General features: G+C 45.9%; 1 protein-coding gene across 1 annotated transcript; it reads right to left on the bottom strand.

Moving 5' to 3' along the window:
- Window positions 1–1,121: 1,121 nt before the first annotated feature.
- LOC129848866 (hedgehog-interacting protein-like) lies at window positions 1,122–11,730 on the bottom strand. Its single transcript, XM_055915961.1, has 3 exons — window positions 10,989–11,730; window positions 7,080–7,272; window positions 1,122–1,389 (listed from the first exon to the last, which is right to left on the bottom strand). The coding sequence occupies exons 1-3, from the start codon at window positions 11,259–11,261 to the stop codon at window positions 1,169–1,171; spliced, it is 687 nt and encodes a 228-aa protein (XP_055771936.1). The 5' UTR covers window positions 11,262–11,730; the 3' UTR covers window positions 1,122–1,168.
- Window positions 11,731–12,771: the final 1,041 nt, after the last annotated feature.

Below are 12,771 nucleotides of genomic sequence, written 5' to 3'. Positions count from 1 at the left end.
TGTGTCAAGTTCATACACATAGCAGATGTGCGCCCTCTCTCTCTATCTCTCTCTCTCGCTCCCTGGCTCTCTCTCTCTCTCTCACTCGGGCTCTCTCTCTCTCTCTATCTCTCTCTCTCGCTCCCTGGCTCTCTCTCTCTCTCTCACTCTGGCTCTCTCTCTCTCTGCCACTCTCTCTCGCTCCCTGGCTCGCTCTCTCCCTCAGGCCAGTTTTGAAGTGGGAGGTCTGATTAAGACGTACGATGTTAGATGACATCGGTGGTTAAAACCTGGCCCTCTCTCCTTGCTCATCATCTCTTGGCCGGCCCCAGGCGGAAGATGAGAAGGGGAGAGTCAGCTCAACAAGACTCCCTTTAGATGAGCGGCTGCCAACAGAAGCTCTATATCTCTCCTCGGCCATCCCGGCCATCCATCCTAGAGTTCAGTGCAATTACAATTACAGTGCTCTTTAGCATAGCAAGGGGTCATTACTAGAAACGACTAGAGTAGAACCCCATCAACCCCAGGAATGCAGACAGCACTTAGCTAGACATCATAGACAGACAGCATCAGCATAGTTTCTCTGGTCTGATCTGGTCTGGTCCGGCTCGAGATAGCAGGACGGTCAGTTGGTCACATGTCCAGCAGCAGCGCTCTCAGCTCGCGTCAGGGGGGCTAGAACGGGTCTGCGTCCCAAATGGCACCCTATTCCCTATATGGTGTACTACTTTTCACCAGGGCCCATAGGACTAGTGCACTACGTAGGGAATAGGGAGCCATTTGGGACGGGGAGCTCAGAGGCTCTCTCTCCACCCGAGCAGACAAAAAAAAGGTGAAAGTTTGTCTATGACGTACTGCTAGCTAGCAGTGAGGGGAGGGTTGGCCTGCAGGGTAAGCATTTCCATTGTGTGGCCAAAGCCTGGCCCAATGCACCCTGAACAAACGGCAGGCTTTGGTGATGACTGGAGAGATGGGTGACGGGTAAAGGGGGGGGGGTTTATCCAGACTTGGCATTGGCATGTCTCCCATGACCCTGGTTCATAGTACATATCGCCTAGGGCGAGACCGGTGGTGGTGGCCAGTCAAAGTGGCACACTGGGTTCAGAGTGTGGAGATGCCACCATACACACTATGGCCTCTCTTTCCACAACTCACTGAAAGCGTTCTTTTTGGATGGTTAACTCAATATTTAAAAACCATACCTTAAATGCACTCTTCCTAACGTATACAAGTAAAAGAGATTTTGAAAGTGAAACGTTACAAACCTGTTGATGTCTTCGACTTTCTCATCTCCCAAGTAGTTGGAGTCCTGTCCCCGTGTTTGCTTTCGGTGGAAATCTGGGAAGCACAGGCCTCCGTCCCTCCGTCCGTAGTATTGACAGAACTCATCCACATCGGCTTGGAACAGCTCTGAAAAATACCATGGACACAGACAACGGCCCGCAGGCAGAGAAAGACGATTCAATTCAAGTGACATCACACCTCGTTCAAACCATGATGCAACATCATCCAACTTACCAGCGAGCTGAAGCTAAATCCCCTCCTAGTTAGTCGCCCTTAATTCATGTTTACGCAGCTTTAGTTCCTTAAGTTTTCATACAGTTGTTTTTGAGAGTTGTGCTGAATGAGCCAAACCGAATCCTGGCTCGGCCTGAACAAGTGAAGAAACGCTTGGCCAGACAGGCCAACTGGGTTAGAGCTGAGCAGAATGTGAGGAATATGCTGTTCAGACTGTTCCTCAGGTCTTCAACTCTGCAGCAGTGCACCACTGAGGCACCATCCATCTTTACCTTTATGCTTTGACCCCTGTTGCTATGGCTGTTTGACCCCTGTTGCTATGCCTCGCAGCTCTACCTCACGTGGGTGACTGCTGTGGATACCTAATAGCTTTCCAGATATTTGGAATATTAAGTAAAACATAGGCTGAAATTCTCATACAATTAAAGCACTGTTAGGTGCCAGTGCCAAATGGCAGCCTATTCCCTATATAGTGCACTACTTTTGACCAGTGCCTATTTGGGCCACAGCCTAGATGCTTTCGCCCTCCTCAGCCCAGCGGCAGGCATATAGGCACAGCATGTGAAATGTGAGAAACTCTAATTCAAAACTGACCACGTTTAATTAACAGCCCAGTCTTCCAAATACTAACTTTGCACATTTTTAGGAGTGATAGAAATATTCTGTCTGCCTCAAAACCCAAATCAAGAAATGATGTTCTCAAATGTTGATTGATTGTGTTCCACTGCTTGCTTGTGCTTTGGGGAAGTTCAAAGCAAAAATGTCCCCATCACAGGGTTATTTCCCCAGACCACCTTGATTTCTCTTGGAGCTGCTAGTTGTACTGGAGCTAAAGTTGGTTCCACACCAGGGTCTGGGGCACAAAGTAATCTGGGAATATATCCTCATTAGACACAGCAGCCCCAACCCCGCATGATTGGCCACCTTCAGAGACCCACAGTCACAACATTATTCCAAGATTCTAGGAACCCCCCCTTCCCTTTCCTATTGCGCTAGCAGGGCAAAACCACTAACAGGGTGAAAAGAACGCAAGCAGCGTATCTTAAAACCTGCGCGTGACCTAAAAACAACCGTGCCAATATTGTTTCCCTTAACACAACCCTCAGAGGGGCGGAGGAGGAGAGCAAACCCAGCAGTGATAAAAACACAAACAGGACTGTCTCTCCCCTCTTTCATCTCGCTCTCCGGCCCCCACACATCCCTCCCTCCATCCTGGCCCCCCCACACCGACCACAAGGCTGACCACACTACCACTGGAGGTGATAGGATATCCCACTAAACATCTAAATACAACACGGAGATCAAACACACACTCAGAACACACACACACACACAAACACTCCCAGGCCTATGCCACCCACCTACTTTGTGCCTGTAGTTATCTTAACCATGCTGGTCCCAGGACCTCAGATGCAGAGGGGAGAGACAGAGTGGGGGGTGGAGGGAGGAGGGGGAGGAAGGGGTGGGAGACCTCTAGGTTAAAGTGAGACTCGGGCCGTAAATGTCTTTATGGAGAAATGAGGGCTAAGTACACAGCCTAATGGGGAGCTGGAGAGGGAGTTTCACGGGAGCAGGAGGACATTTAAAGACACAGTAAAGACTACCGTCCACGTTTAATACTGTTGGTCAGCACTTTGCATGTGTTGATGCAGAGTACAGTTCTGGAAGGGTTCTGAATTTCATCTTTAGTGATATATACTGTACATGAGCCCAAATAACTCATGTTTGTCAGTGCTTTATATTTGAGATTTAATTAAACATGTTCTTAAGAGGCAATAGTGGTTACTACAAATGCAAATTACAGTTGAACAGAAAACCAACAAATTGTTTTAAAAAAAGTAGCTGTCACGCCCTGGCCTTATTATTCTTTGTTTTCTTTATTATTTTAGTTAGGTCAGGGTGTGACATGGGGAATGTTTATGTTTTGTTGGTTTTGGGTGTTTATTTGGTAAAGGGGTTATGGGGTGTAGTAGATGGGTTTGTGTTGAGTGTATATGTCTAGAGTTGTCTATGTTGGTTAGTTATCTAGGAGAGTCTATGGTTACCTGAATGAGTTCCCAATTAGAGACAGCTGATTTCGGTTGTCTCTGATTGGGAGCCTTATTTAGGGTAGCCATAGGCTCTCATTGGTTGTGGGTAATTGTCTATGTAAGAACGTTAGTAGCCTGTATGTTTGTGCACAACGTTTGTAGCTTCACGGTCGTTTTGTTGTTTTTGTATAGTTTGTATTAAGTGTTCGTCTTTCATTTAAATAAATTCATTATGACTGCATACCTCGACGCGTATTGGTCCGACCCATGCTTCTCCTCTTCAGACGAAGAGGAGGAGAACGATCGTGACAGTAGCTTAACCCCCCAAAATACATAAGGACATTTATGTATTTTGACAATCCATAGGAGGAAAAACCTCTGTCAGTATCCAGCATGATATGTACTTAGAGGGCCATCTAATTTTAGACAATTTATGGTTAACTACTTCCATAAACATGTGGCACCGAGCACTGCATTCTCTCTCCCTCTCCCTCCCTCCACAATATGTACCAGTTTTATTGTACTGGCCTGGGGGGAAAAAGAGAGAGAGAGAGAGACAGAGACAGAGAGAGAGAGAGAGAGAGAGAGAGAGAGAGAGAGAGAGAGAGAGAGAGAGAGAGAGAGAGAGAGAAAGAGAGAAAGAAAGAAAGAGCGAGAGAGAGAGAAAGAGAGACAGAGAGAGATAGAGGGAAAAAAAACCTCTGTCCACATCCCAGGCAGTGAGCTAGGCTATAGTTCTGCTTCCATCTGGTTGCCTTCCAACACAACCTGGGTGGCCACCCAAAGTACTTGACATCTTGATGCACTTCAGCAGCTTTACATATACACAACCTTTGTAGAAAAATAAATGTGTCATTCGTCACCACATATGCTGATCTGTGTAGAGGGGGAGAAAGGGAGGGAAGGATTGATGGGAGGGGGGGTGACTGACTCCTTCTCTGGCTCAAGCTCCTGGTATGAAGCTCTGGGTTTAACTCTAAGCTTTCACTGCTGTCTGTCAGCTCATTGGCTGCTGTCTCTCTCTCTCTCTCTCCATCTCTCTCTCTCTCTCTCTCTCCCTCTCTCTCTCTCACCATCTCTCTCTGTCCATCTCTCTCTATCCCTCTCTCTCTCTGCCGAATACAACAGGAGTTGACCTTACAGTGAAATGCTTACTTACAAGCCCTTAACCAACAACGCAGTTTTAAGAAAAATAAGAGTTAAGAAAAATATTTACTCAATTAACTAAAGTAAAAAATAAAAGAGCAACAATAAAATAACAATAGCGAGGCTATATACAGGTGGTACCGGTACCGAGTCAATGTGCGGGGGTACAGGTTAGTCGAGGTAATTGAGGTAATATGTACATGGGGGGGGGGGGGGGGGGGGGGGGGGTTGATGTTGATAGTGCTGGTGGTGGTGTAGAGCCACCACATGTGTGGTTGAAACTGTTCTCTGTTCAGCAAATCGCGAGCAGATTTAATCTGCCGTGGCGACACAGATAGGAAGAAGAATTGGCTGGGGGCAAGCAGCGGCCGTTTGATCACAAGGAATGTGCACTTCACTGGGAGGCACGGCAGGCAGGTAACAGCCCTTCAAAGGCCCTACTTCTGAGGACGGGGAGCTTTCAGGGAGGGCGGCCTATCAAGCAGGTCTCCTATCATCTCACAATACCATCCTATCCAGGAGGAAACGGCATGTCATGTCATCTCCATGTCATCTCCTCGCTTATTCCACATCGGGAGGAGACTCCCTCCAGGGCTGGCGTTGCCTTGCCTACACGTACGGGGGAGCAGTTCGAGGGCCGAGGCGAGGCCCAGGTCCAGCGAGGCAGCTCTGATTGTGTTTACGTTCCATTGAATTTATCACCAAGGAAAACAAACTGATGGTGTGAGTGGCGTTTTTTTAAACAGGCCGTAGTTTGTGTGTGTCTGAGGCTGTGTGTGAGGAGCTCCCTTGGTGGCGCGAGGTGTCAGAGCCGGTCATGTCTAGACCGTAGTCAGGGTGCTTCAGCTTACACATCCCCAAACAGCACACAGCACCGTCAGGGGGCTGACGTCAGCCAGGGCAGCTCAGGAGGGCTTGCCAAAGAAGGACGGGGCCAGGGAAGGAAAGGGCCATAAAATCAATCATTTTCAGCTCTCTGGCAGATTGTAGGGGCTTTGTTTAGGGTGTGTGTGTGTGTGTGTGTGTGTGTGTGTGTGTGTGTGTGTGTGTGTGTGTGTGTGTGTGTGTGTGTGTGTGTGTGTGTGTGTGTGTGTGTGTGTGTGTGTGTGTGTGTGTGTGTGTGTGTGTGTGTGTGTGTGTGTGTGTGTGTGTGTGTGTACACAATTTATGTCTAAATTCCATAGATTGAGGAAGAGTTTGAGTAAATGTGAATGTACAACTCGGCTAGCGCAATAAATAAATCCTGTCCACCTGGTGCAATAAAACAACGTCTTGTACCGGGTTGGTTTCACCTGCAGTCTGAGGGATGTGAGAGAGAGAGAGAGAAGGAGAGAGAGAGAGAGAGAGAGAGAGAGAAACACAGAGAGAGAGAGAGAGAGAGAAACAGAGAGAGAGAGAGAGAGAGAGAGAGAGAGAGAGAGAAGAGCTCCTGATTGCCAGGTCTAAAGTGTGTAGTCAGACTAATTAACAAAGTGCTAGGTTGATGGCTGCAGTAGGCAACGTCTGCCAGGCAGGGTGGGTAGACTGAGACGAGGCTCTCCCAGTGTTTGGGGGCGTGAGGCAGGCAGGCTCTACCACCAAGTGGAGGTGAGGTCAGATGAGGTAAGCCTACATAAATAAATATTCCTTCTTGAGTCCTTACGCTCCACTGCGTCTTGCATAAGTAAAACCAAGCTACCTATATGTTCAACACTGTTTGCTGACTTTGAATTGGGGACCTTGAGGAGACCTGCTCAGAAATGTAATATTGCCTTATTCAGACATTAGGCTGTATGTAGTGTGTCAGGAAGTCAGTAAGAGAGAGAGAGAGAGAGTGGGATTGAGGGAGGGAGAGATTGAGTGAAAATGAGAGTGTGAGAGAGAGAGAGAGAGAGAGAGAGAGAGAGAGAGAGAGAGAGAGAGAGAGAGAGAGAGAGAGAGCGAGCGAGCGAGCGAGATTTGTGTTCATATGTGTGCCTCACTCCGCCTATACAGTGTAAGCACTGACTGAGGTAGTGATGGTACTATCATCATCCTTCTTTGTTACCTGGTATATCTTAGTGGTAGGTGTAGTAGAATGGTTACCTGGTATATCTTAGTGGTGGGTGTAGTAGAATGGTTACCTGGTATATCTTAGTGGTAGGTGTAGTAGAATGGTTACCTGGTATATCTTAGTGGTAGGTGTAGTAGAATGGTTACCTGGTATATCTTAGTGGTAGGTGTAGTAGAATGGTTACCTGGTATATCTTAGTGGTAGGTGTAGTAGAATGGTTACCTGGTATATCTTAGTGGTAGGTGTAGTAGAATGGTTACCTGGTATATCTTAGTGGTAGGTGTAGTAGAATAGTTACCTGGTATATCTTAGTGGTAGGTGTAGTAGAATGGTTACCTGGTATATCTTAGTGGTAGGTGTAGTAGAATGGTTACCTGGTATGTGTCCTCGGCAGGTATAGTAGAACTCTCGGCAGTAGTCCTGGCAGAGGCGTGGCAGGTGGGGCTCCCTGAGGGGGACCTTGTCCGACTCGGGGGAGTGGAACAGCACTTGGGCGTTGGGCGAACAGTGTGCACACTTGATCTCCTCCAGGAGACGGCTGCACTCCGTGTTATTGGTGGAGAAGATCTAGGAGGAGGGACCACACGCAACAAGGAACAATGACTGATTAAAATACGGACTTAGTGAGCATTAATGTTTTACACCTCAACATGGCTTGTAATTTGCTGGCATGTCAGCGATACTGTTTTTACGCACGAACCAACGCAGAGTGCCTGGATACAGCCCTTAGCCGTGGTATATTGGCCATATACCACAAACCCCTGAGGTGCGCTATTGCTATTATAAACTGGTTACCAACTTAATCAGAGGAGTAAAAATAAATATTTTGTCATACGCGTGGTATACGGTCTGATATACCATGGCTTTCAGCCAATCAGCATTAGGGGCTCGAACCACCCAGTTTATAATAAACATTATTGTAAGACATTAGCATGGAGAACTTTAATTATCCACCGCTGCAGCTTTATTGATGGTACACTGAGAAAATATTCTCCAGAGAAACTAAGCCCACACCAAAATTAGACTTGATTACCTTTTAATGTCACTTTTTAAACCCAGAATACCCAGAATGTCACTCTCTGAGAAAAAGATTATCTCCCTCACAACTTGTTTACCTAAGTGTACAAACAGTTAAGTTCAAATTACATTTCATATGTCAGGGCGGCTGGGGCCAAAATGGATGGAGCCGAATTAGAGGGTTTGAAGCGTTACTTAGGTCGCTAAACAAAAGTAAACAAGAGATTTAGACCCCAGAAATTAGCAGGGATTATTTACGTAGCAAATTAGGTGTAATAAAACACAACGTAATCTGTCCTGCATCCAGACATGTGTGCTGCTTAGGCAGCAGGCAGGCTGGTAGTGCTTTGCACTGTGTGAGGTCCGTCCGTGTGTAAACACCAATTTAGAGATAGACAGGCACATCATTCCCGCACTGGTATCAACAAATTAGCAGTCTGTCCTAGTCAATTAGGCCTACAGACCTGGGTCCAACATATGGACACCTCTCTCTCTCTCTCCCTCTCTCTCTCTCTCTCTTTCTCTCTCTCTCTCTCGCTCTCTCTCGCTCTCTCTCTCTCGCTCTCTCTCTCTCGCTCTCTCTCTCTCTCTCTCTCTCTCTCGCTCTCTCTCTCTCTCTCTCTCTCTCTCTCTCTCTCTCTCTCTCTCTCTCTCTCTCTCAGTTCAACAATAACCTGACTAGGTCTGGAAGAGAAAGCTGTTTCTTAAGGATACGGCCACCCTGCGGTCGTGTTCGAGACCGTTTTGTGACCACAGGTTGAACACAGGCCCTTTGGTTGTTTTATAGCCCCTCAGGACCACGACTAGAGATGGCCAAAGAATGTTTGTTCTACTCCTCTTACCGGGACAGTGTAAAACACGGGTGATTAGGACTTGCCAGAAGCACACACAGAGGTTGATAAACCCGGCTATAAACAAGTAATAAATATACTCATACTAATACCATACTAATAAAGAGTGCAGAGCAGCTAAAAGCCGTTAGCCTTTAGAAGTGTTGACATGTCAGCATTAGGCAGGGTAGGCTTAGCTTGGGCTAAAACCTGGTTGTCCATGTCTGTGTGTTTTACTTACTCTCGGTCTCTGTAACTGAGTGGTCAGGTGTGGCTCAGTTGGTAAGAGATTGATGCCAACAACGGCAGGGACGTGGGTTTAATCCCTGCAGTATACAGATACTAAAACCTATCCACTCACTGTATTCTAAGTCATTTTGGTTAACAGTGTCTGCTAAGTGGTACTGTATATGTTACTATACTATTACTACTACTAACCCCTCCAAATCTATGTGAGTACTACCGCCGTGGGCATGCCTAACCGCCCGCCCTCCTGCTCTAAATTGCCCATTGATTCGGCGTGCCATGGGCTGGCACGCCGAATCAGTCCATGGAGAGGAGCATTTGTGGGCTCTCAGCCATACCCTGTGCCCATATGTTGCTGGGATGGGCTCCAATGTTGCCATCACCACAAACCAGAACAAGAGGACCTTTGCTTGTTGTGTTTAGCAGCAAAATTTCACCACTGACTCACAACTCAAAAGCAGAGAAAGATAAATTCTCAGTCATTAGGCTCGATCCCGGGTCTGTACAAGCGCTATTATAGCATTACTGGAGGAACAGAAATGCAAGGGACACAAGTCTCCGAAGGTAAACAAACTGACCCACACACACACACAACATCCATCTGTGTGACATACCTTGGCATGTGGGGGGAAATGTGTCGTAACACATCAATAACACAAGATTGCCAGTTCACATGAACAGCCCAAATGCAAAATGCATTTCCATAAGCTCCTTTATGGTGGTCGTTGTCCTCCTCACAGAGACTTGATCAAAAAGCCAACGTGTAAGTAGCTCACTGTAGAGGAGCAGCTGTTACAGGAGGACTCATTTCTTTGATAGGATCTGCACAATGGCTTTTGTCAGTGAAATTGCCGGAACAAACATATCAATGCACAAAGGTCACACTTGAAAACATTTGCTTGTCATTCAATCTTAGACAATGTGGGCTGCACAAGCCTCATAAGGTCTCACCATCAGGAATCACAGGGAGAGAGAGAGACCACCACACATAGCCCCTATAGAGAAAAGTGGCTGTGCTGTAGGCAACACTAAGACTGGTGTTAAAAATCTTAAACAAAACACTTGCCCTTTGGGAATAGGTGTAAGTTAGTGAGGGGTGGGTGTGAGAGGAGGGAGTGAAGGACAAATAATACCCTCTCAGCAGCCTTAATACTTGGACAGAGTGGAGGGACTGAGGGGGGAGACTGATGTTCTCCAGCTTCACCCATTAGTGAAACTAACAAACACAATGGTGCTGTTGGTATTCTTTTGCCATAAGCAAAAAGAGCTCTGTGTGTGGGCAGTGTAGCAGGGAGGAGAAGTTTTGTTCCGTTCAGGGTTTTTCCTCCTATTTGCATGACTTGAGCAAATTAAATGACGCAATGTGTCTTTTTGTCACAACACAAAGTGAGATACCACCCAGCCGCATATGTCGATTCGTTGGGAGCGATTTACACGAGAATACGGCGAATTCTACCGTGAACTCCACGTAGCCTCTGAAGACTGTTATAGATTTATCCATGCAGTTAAACATGACAATAATGAATAGATGGTCTATAACGGGCATCAGCGTAGGCTATGTACAGTAAACGCACACATTCTGTGCAGGAACTGATTGGAATGAATATAAACATAATAACATGCAACATTGCTGCAAAATACATTCTAAGTGCACTGACAAACATGCCACACGTGCGCATAACCGCGGTGTGGGATGCAAAGAATAACTTAGTAGAATTGAACGATAGTCAACCGTGCTGACTCACTTGGACTGCGCTCGTATGGTGTTATTTTGTAGCTCGGGGATGAACGTAAAAGGTTATAACATAACCATGGTAACACTGTAACGCTTTGGACACGCTCGAGACCAACAATCAGGAGGCTTATATCATTCCCCACTTTTAAACAACATAGTTGACTGATAAATCATGTTCATTTGTTTTGACAGTTTTATGGATTTTCTACATATTTAATGTGACTGATAAAGAAACCTCAAAAACAGCCTAGAGTAGCAGGACAACGCCAGCTAGTGTAAGTAGGCTACGATTGAATTTTCCCCTCACAGTCCCACCTCCCTCATATATCGTTAATGCTACTACTGTCAACAACAAGTCGAAATGACACACAACGCAGTAAATACATTCCCCGGGGCGTTTGGCATTAGCCTACAGACAGCTCTCACAATGAAAGAATGCAACGAGCCCAACATACCCTGGCATCACGCCGGTGGACTATCTGATAAGCAGCACGCCTGGTTGGGCAGCATGACACACGAGGGTACAACCTGTGACAAACTTCCCCGCTGCTTGCACCGCTGTCCACTGACAGTTTTCGTTCCCTCTTCTTCAGTCGCTTGGGCATGCTCCCGTCGTAACATCTCCTTCTCCTCGGGCTTATTTCCCCCTTCTCGCCAAATTTCGAATCCCCACATTCCCAAACGTTGACTGCAATAGCCAACACGAGTACAAATTTCAAATGCCTCATATTGAAAAACGTTGGAACCAAAAGATATGAGAGAAATCACTGTTGAAAGCAACGGTGCAAACCTACAAAATAGTCTATTCTCTATATTTATATATGCTGTATCACAGGTAAACGATTATAATCATTTAGTTTAATAAAGATATACGCATAAAGTAATCAGAATTAAATATTTGCTAAAGAAAAAAATGTTATTTAAAATAAATTAATGGTAGTGCTGGTTATGATGGCATACCCCAGAAATACAAATGTTTCTCTCGTAAAGAAAACAAAGCAAATAATAAGCAAACTCTGAGAATTTCAGTAAGCTTAATTTGTGTCCTTCCTTCTGATTTAAAATCCGTTTCAGCACAGTGCATTGGGTCAAAAAAGTAAGCACAAAATTGTCTCTCACTAGATCCTCAGAGCGCTCACATGTTTCCCCTTGCTCTTTCCTCCTTCTTTTTAACCAGCGCGCGAGAAGAGGAGCGAGCACAGTGACGTAAGACAGCACGAGTGCGCGCACTTGGCTGTACACTACTGTGGAACGGAACGATGAATACCTGACTGTCAGCACTGGACGGGCTGTCGTCAGTGATAGCCTACAGAAGAATTGAAGAGGTGAGATTGAGAAGTCAAGTGCACTTGAGAATACATTCTAGAAGTGATTCTTTCTAGGATTGTAAAGTCTATTACATATGTCGTTTCATGTGTATTCTGCATCCCCTATCTATAGCACTTACTTGATTATATATTTTGGGAATGTGATCTACATAATGGCAAGCATTAGCCAACACTAGGTTACATATCTTAATGTAAAAGTAAACACAAGTAAATCCCCCCACCAATTCTCTGAAACATTAACATACACTATTTGTATTTGTATTTATTATATGGATCCCTCTTCCTGGGGTCCAGCAAAATTAAGGCAGTTTATACAATAAAAAAAAACATGACAATACATTCACAGATTTCACAACACACCGTGTGCCCTCAGGCCCCTACTCCACCACTACCACATATCTACAGTACACACAGTGTACGTGTGTGTACATGTGTGTGTGTGTGTGTGTGTGTGTGTGTGTGTGTGTGTGTGTGTGTGTGTGTGTGTGTGTGTGTGTGTGTGTGTGTGTGTGTGTGTGTGTGTGTGTGTGTGTGTGTGTGTGTGTGTGTGTGTGTGTGTGTGTGTGTGTGTGTGTGTGTGTGCTTATGTCTGTGCCTATGTTTGTGTTACTTCACAGTCCCCGCTGTTCCATAAGGTGTATTTTTATCTGTTTTTTAAGTCTAATTTTACTGCTTGCATTAATTACTTGATGTGAAATAGAGTTCCATGTAGTCATGGCTCTATGTAGTACTGTGCGCATCCCATAGTCTGTTCTGGACTCTGGGACTGTGAAGAGACCTCTTGTGGCATGTGTTGTGGGGTATGCATGGGTGTCCGAGCTGCGCACCAGTAGTTCAAACAGACAGCTCGGTGCATTCAACATGTCAATACCTCATAAATACAAGCAGTGATGAAGTCAATCTCTCCTCC

The sequence above is a fragment of the Salvelinus fontinalis genome, unplaced genomic scaffold (genome assembly GCF_029448725.1).
Source record: "Salvelinus fontinalis isolate EN_2023a unplaced genomic scaffold, ASM2944872v1 scaffold_1243, whole genome shotgun sequence".
Taxonomy (NCBI): Eukaryota; Metazoa; Chordata; class Actinopteri; order Salmoniformes; family Salmonidae; genus Salvelinus; species Salvelinus fontinalis.
The sequence above is the reverse complement of the archived record's forward strand: the minus strand, read 5'-3'. Positions and strand labels throughout refer to the sequence as shown.

Coding starts and splice junctions, on each gene's coding strand:
- LOC129848866 (XM_055915961.1), bottom strand. CDS start 11,261: ATGAGGCATTTGAAATTTGTACTCGTGTTGGCTATTGCAGTCAACGTT. Junction 7,273..10,988: donor TCCACCGGCGTGATGCCAGG/GTATGTTGGGCT, acceptor CCCTCCTCCTAG/ATCTTCTCCACCAATAACAC. Junction 1,390..7,079: donor CTGCCGAGGACACATACCAG/GTAACCATTCTA, acceptor GGTATTTTTCAG/AGCTGTTCCAAGCCGATGTG.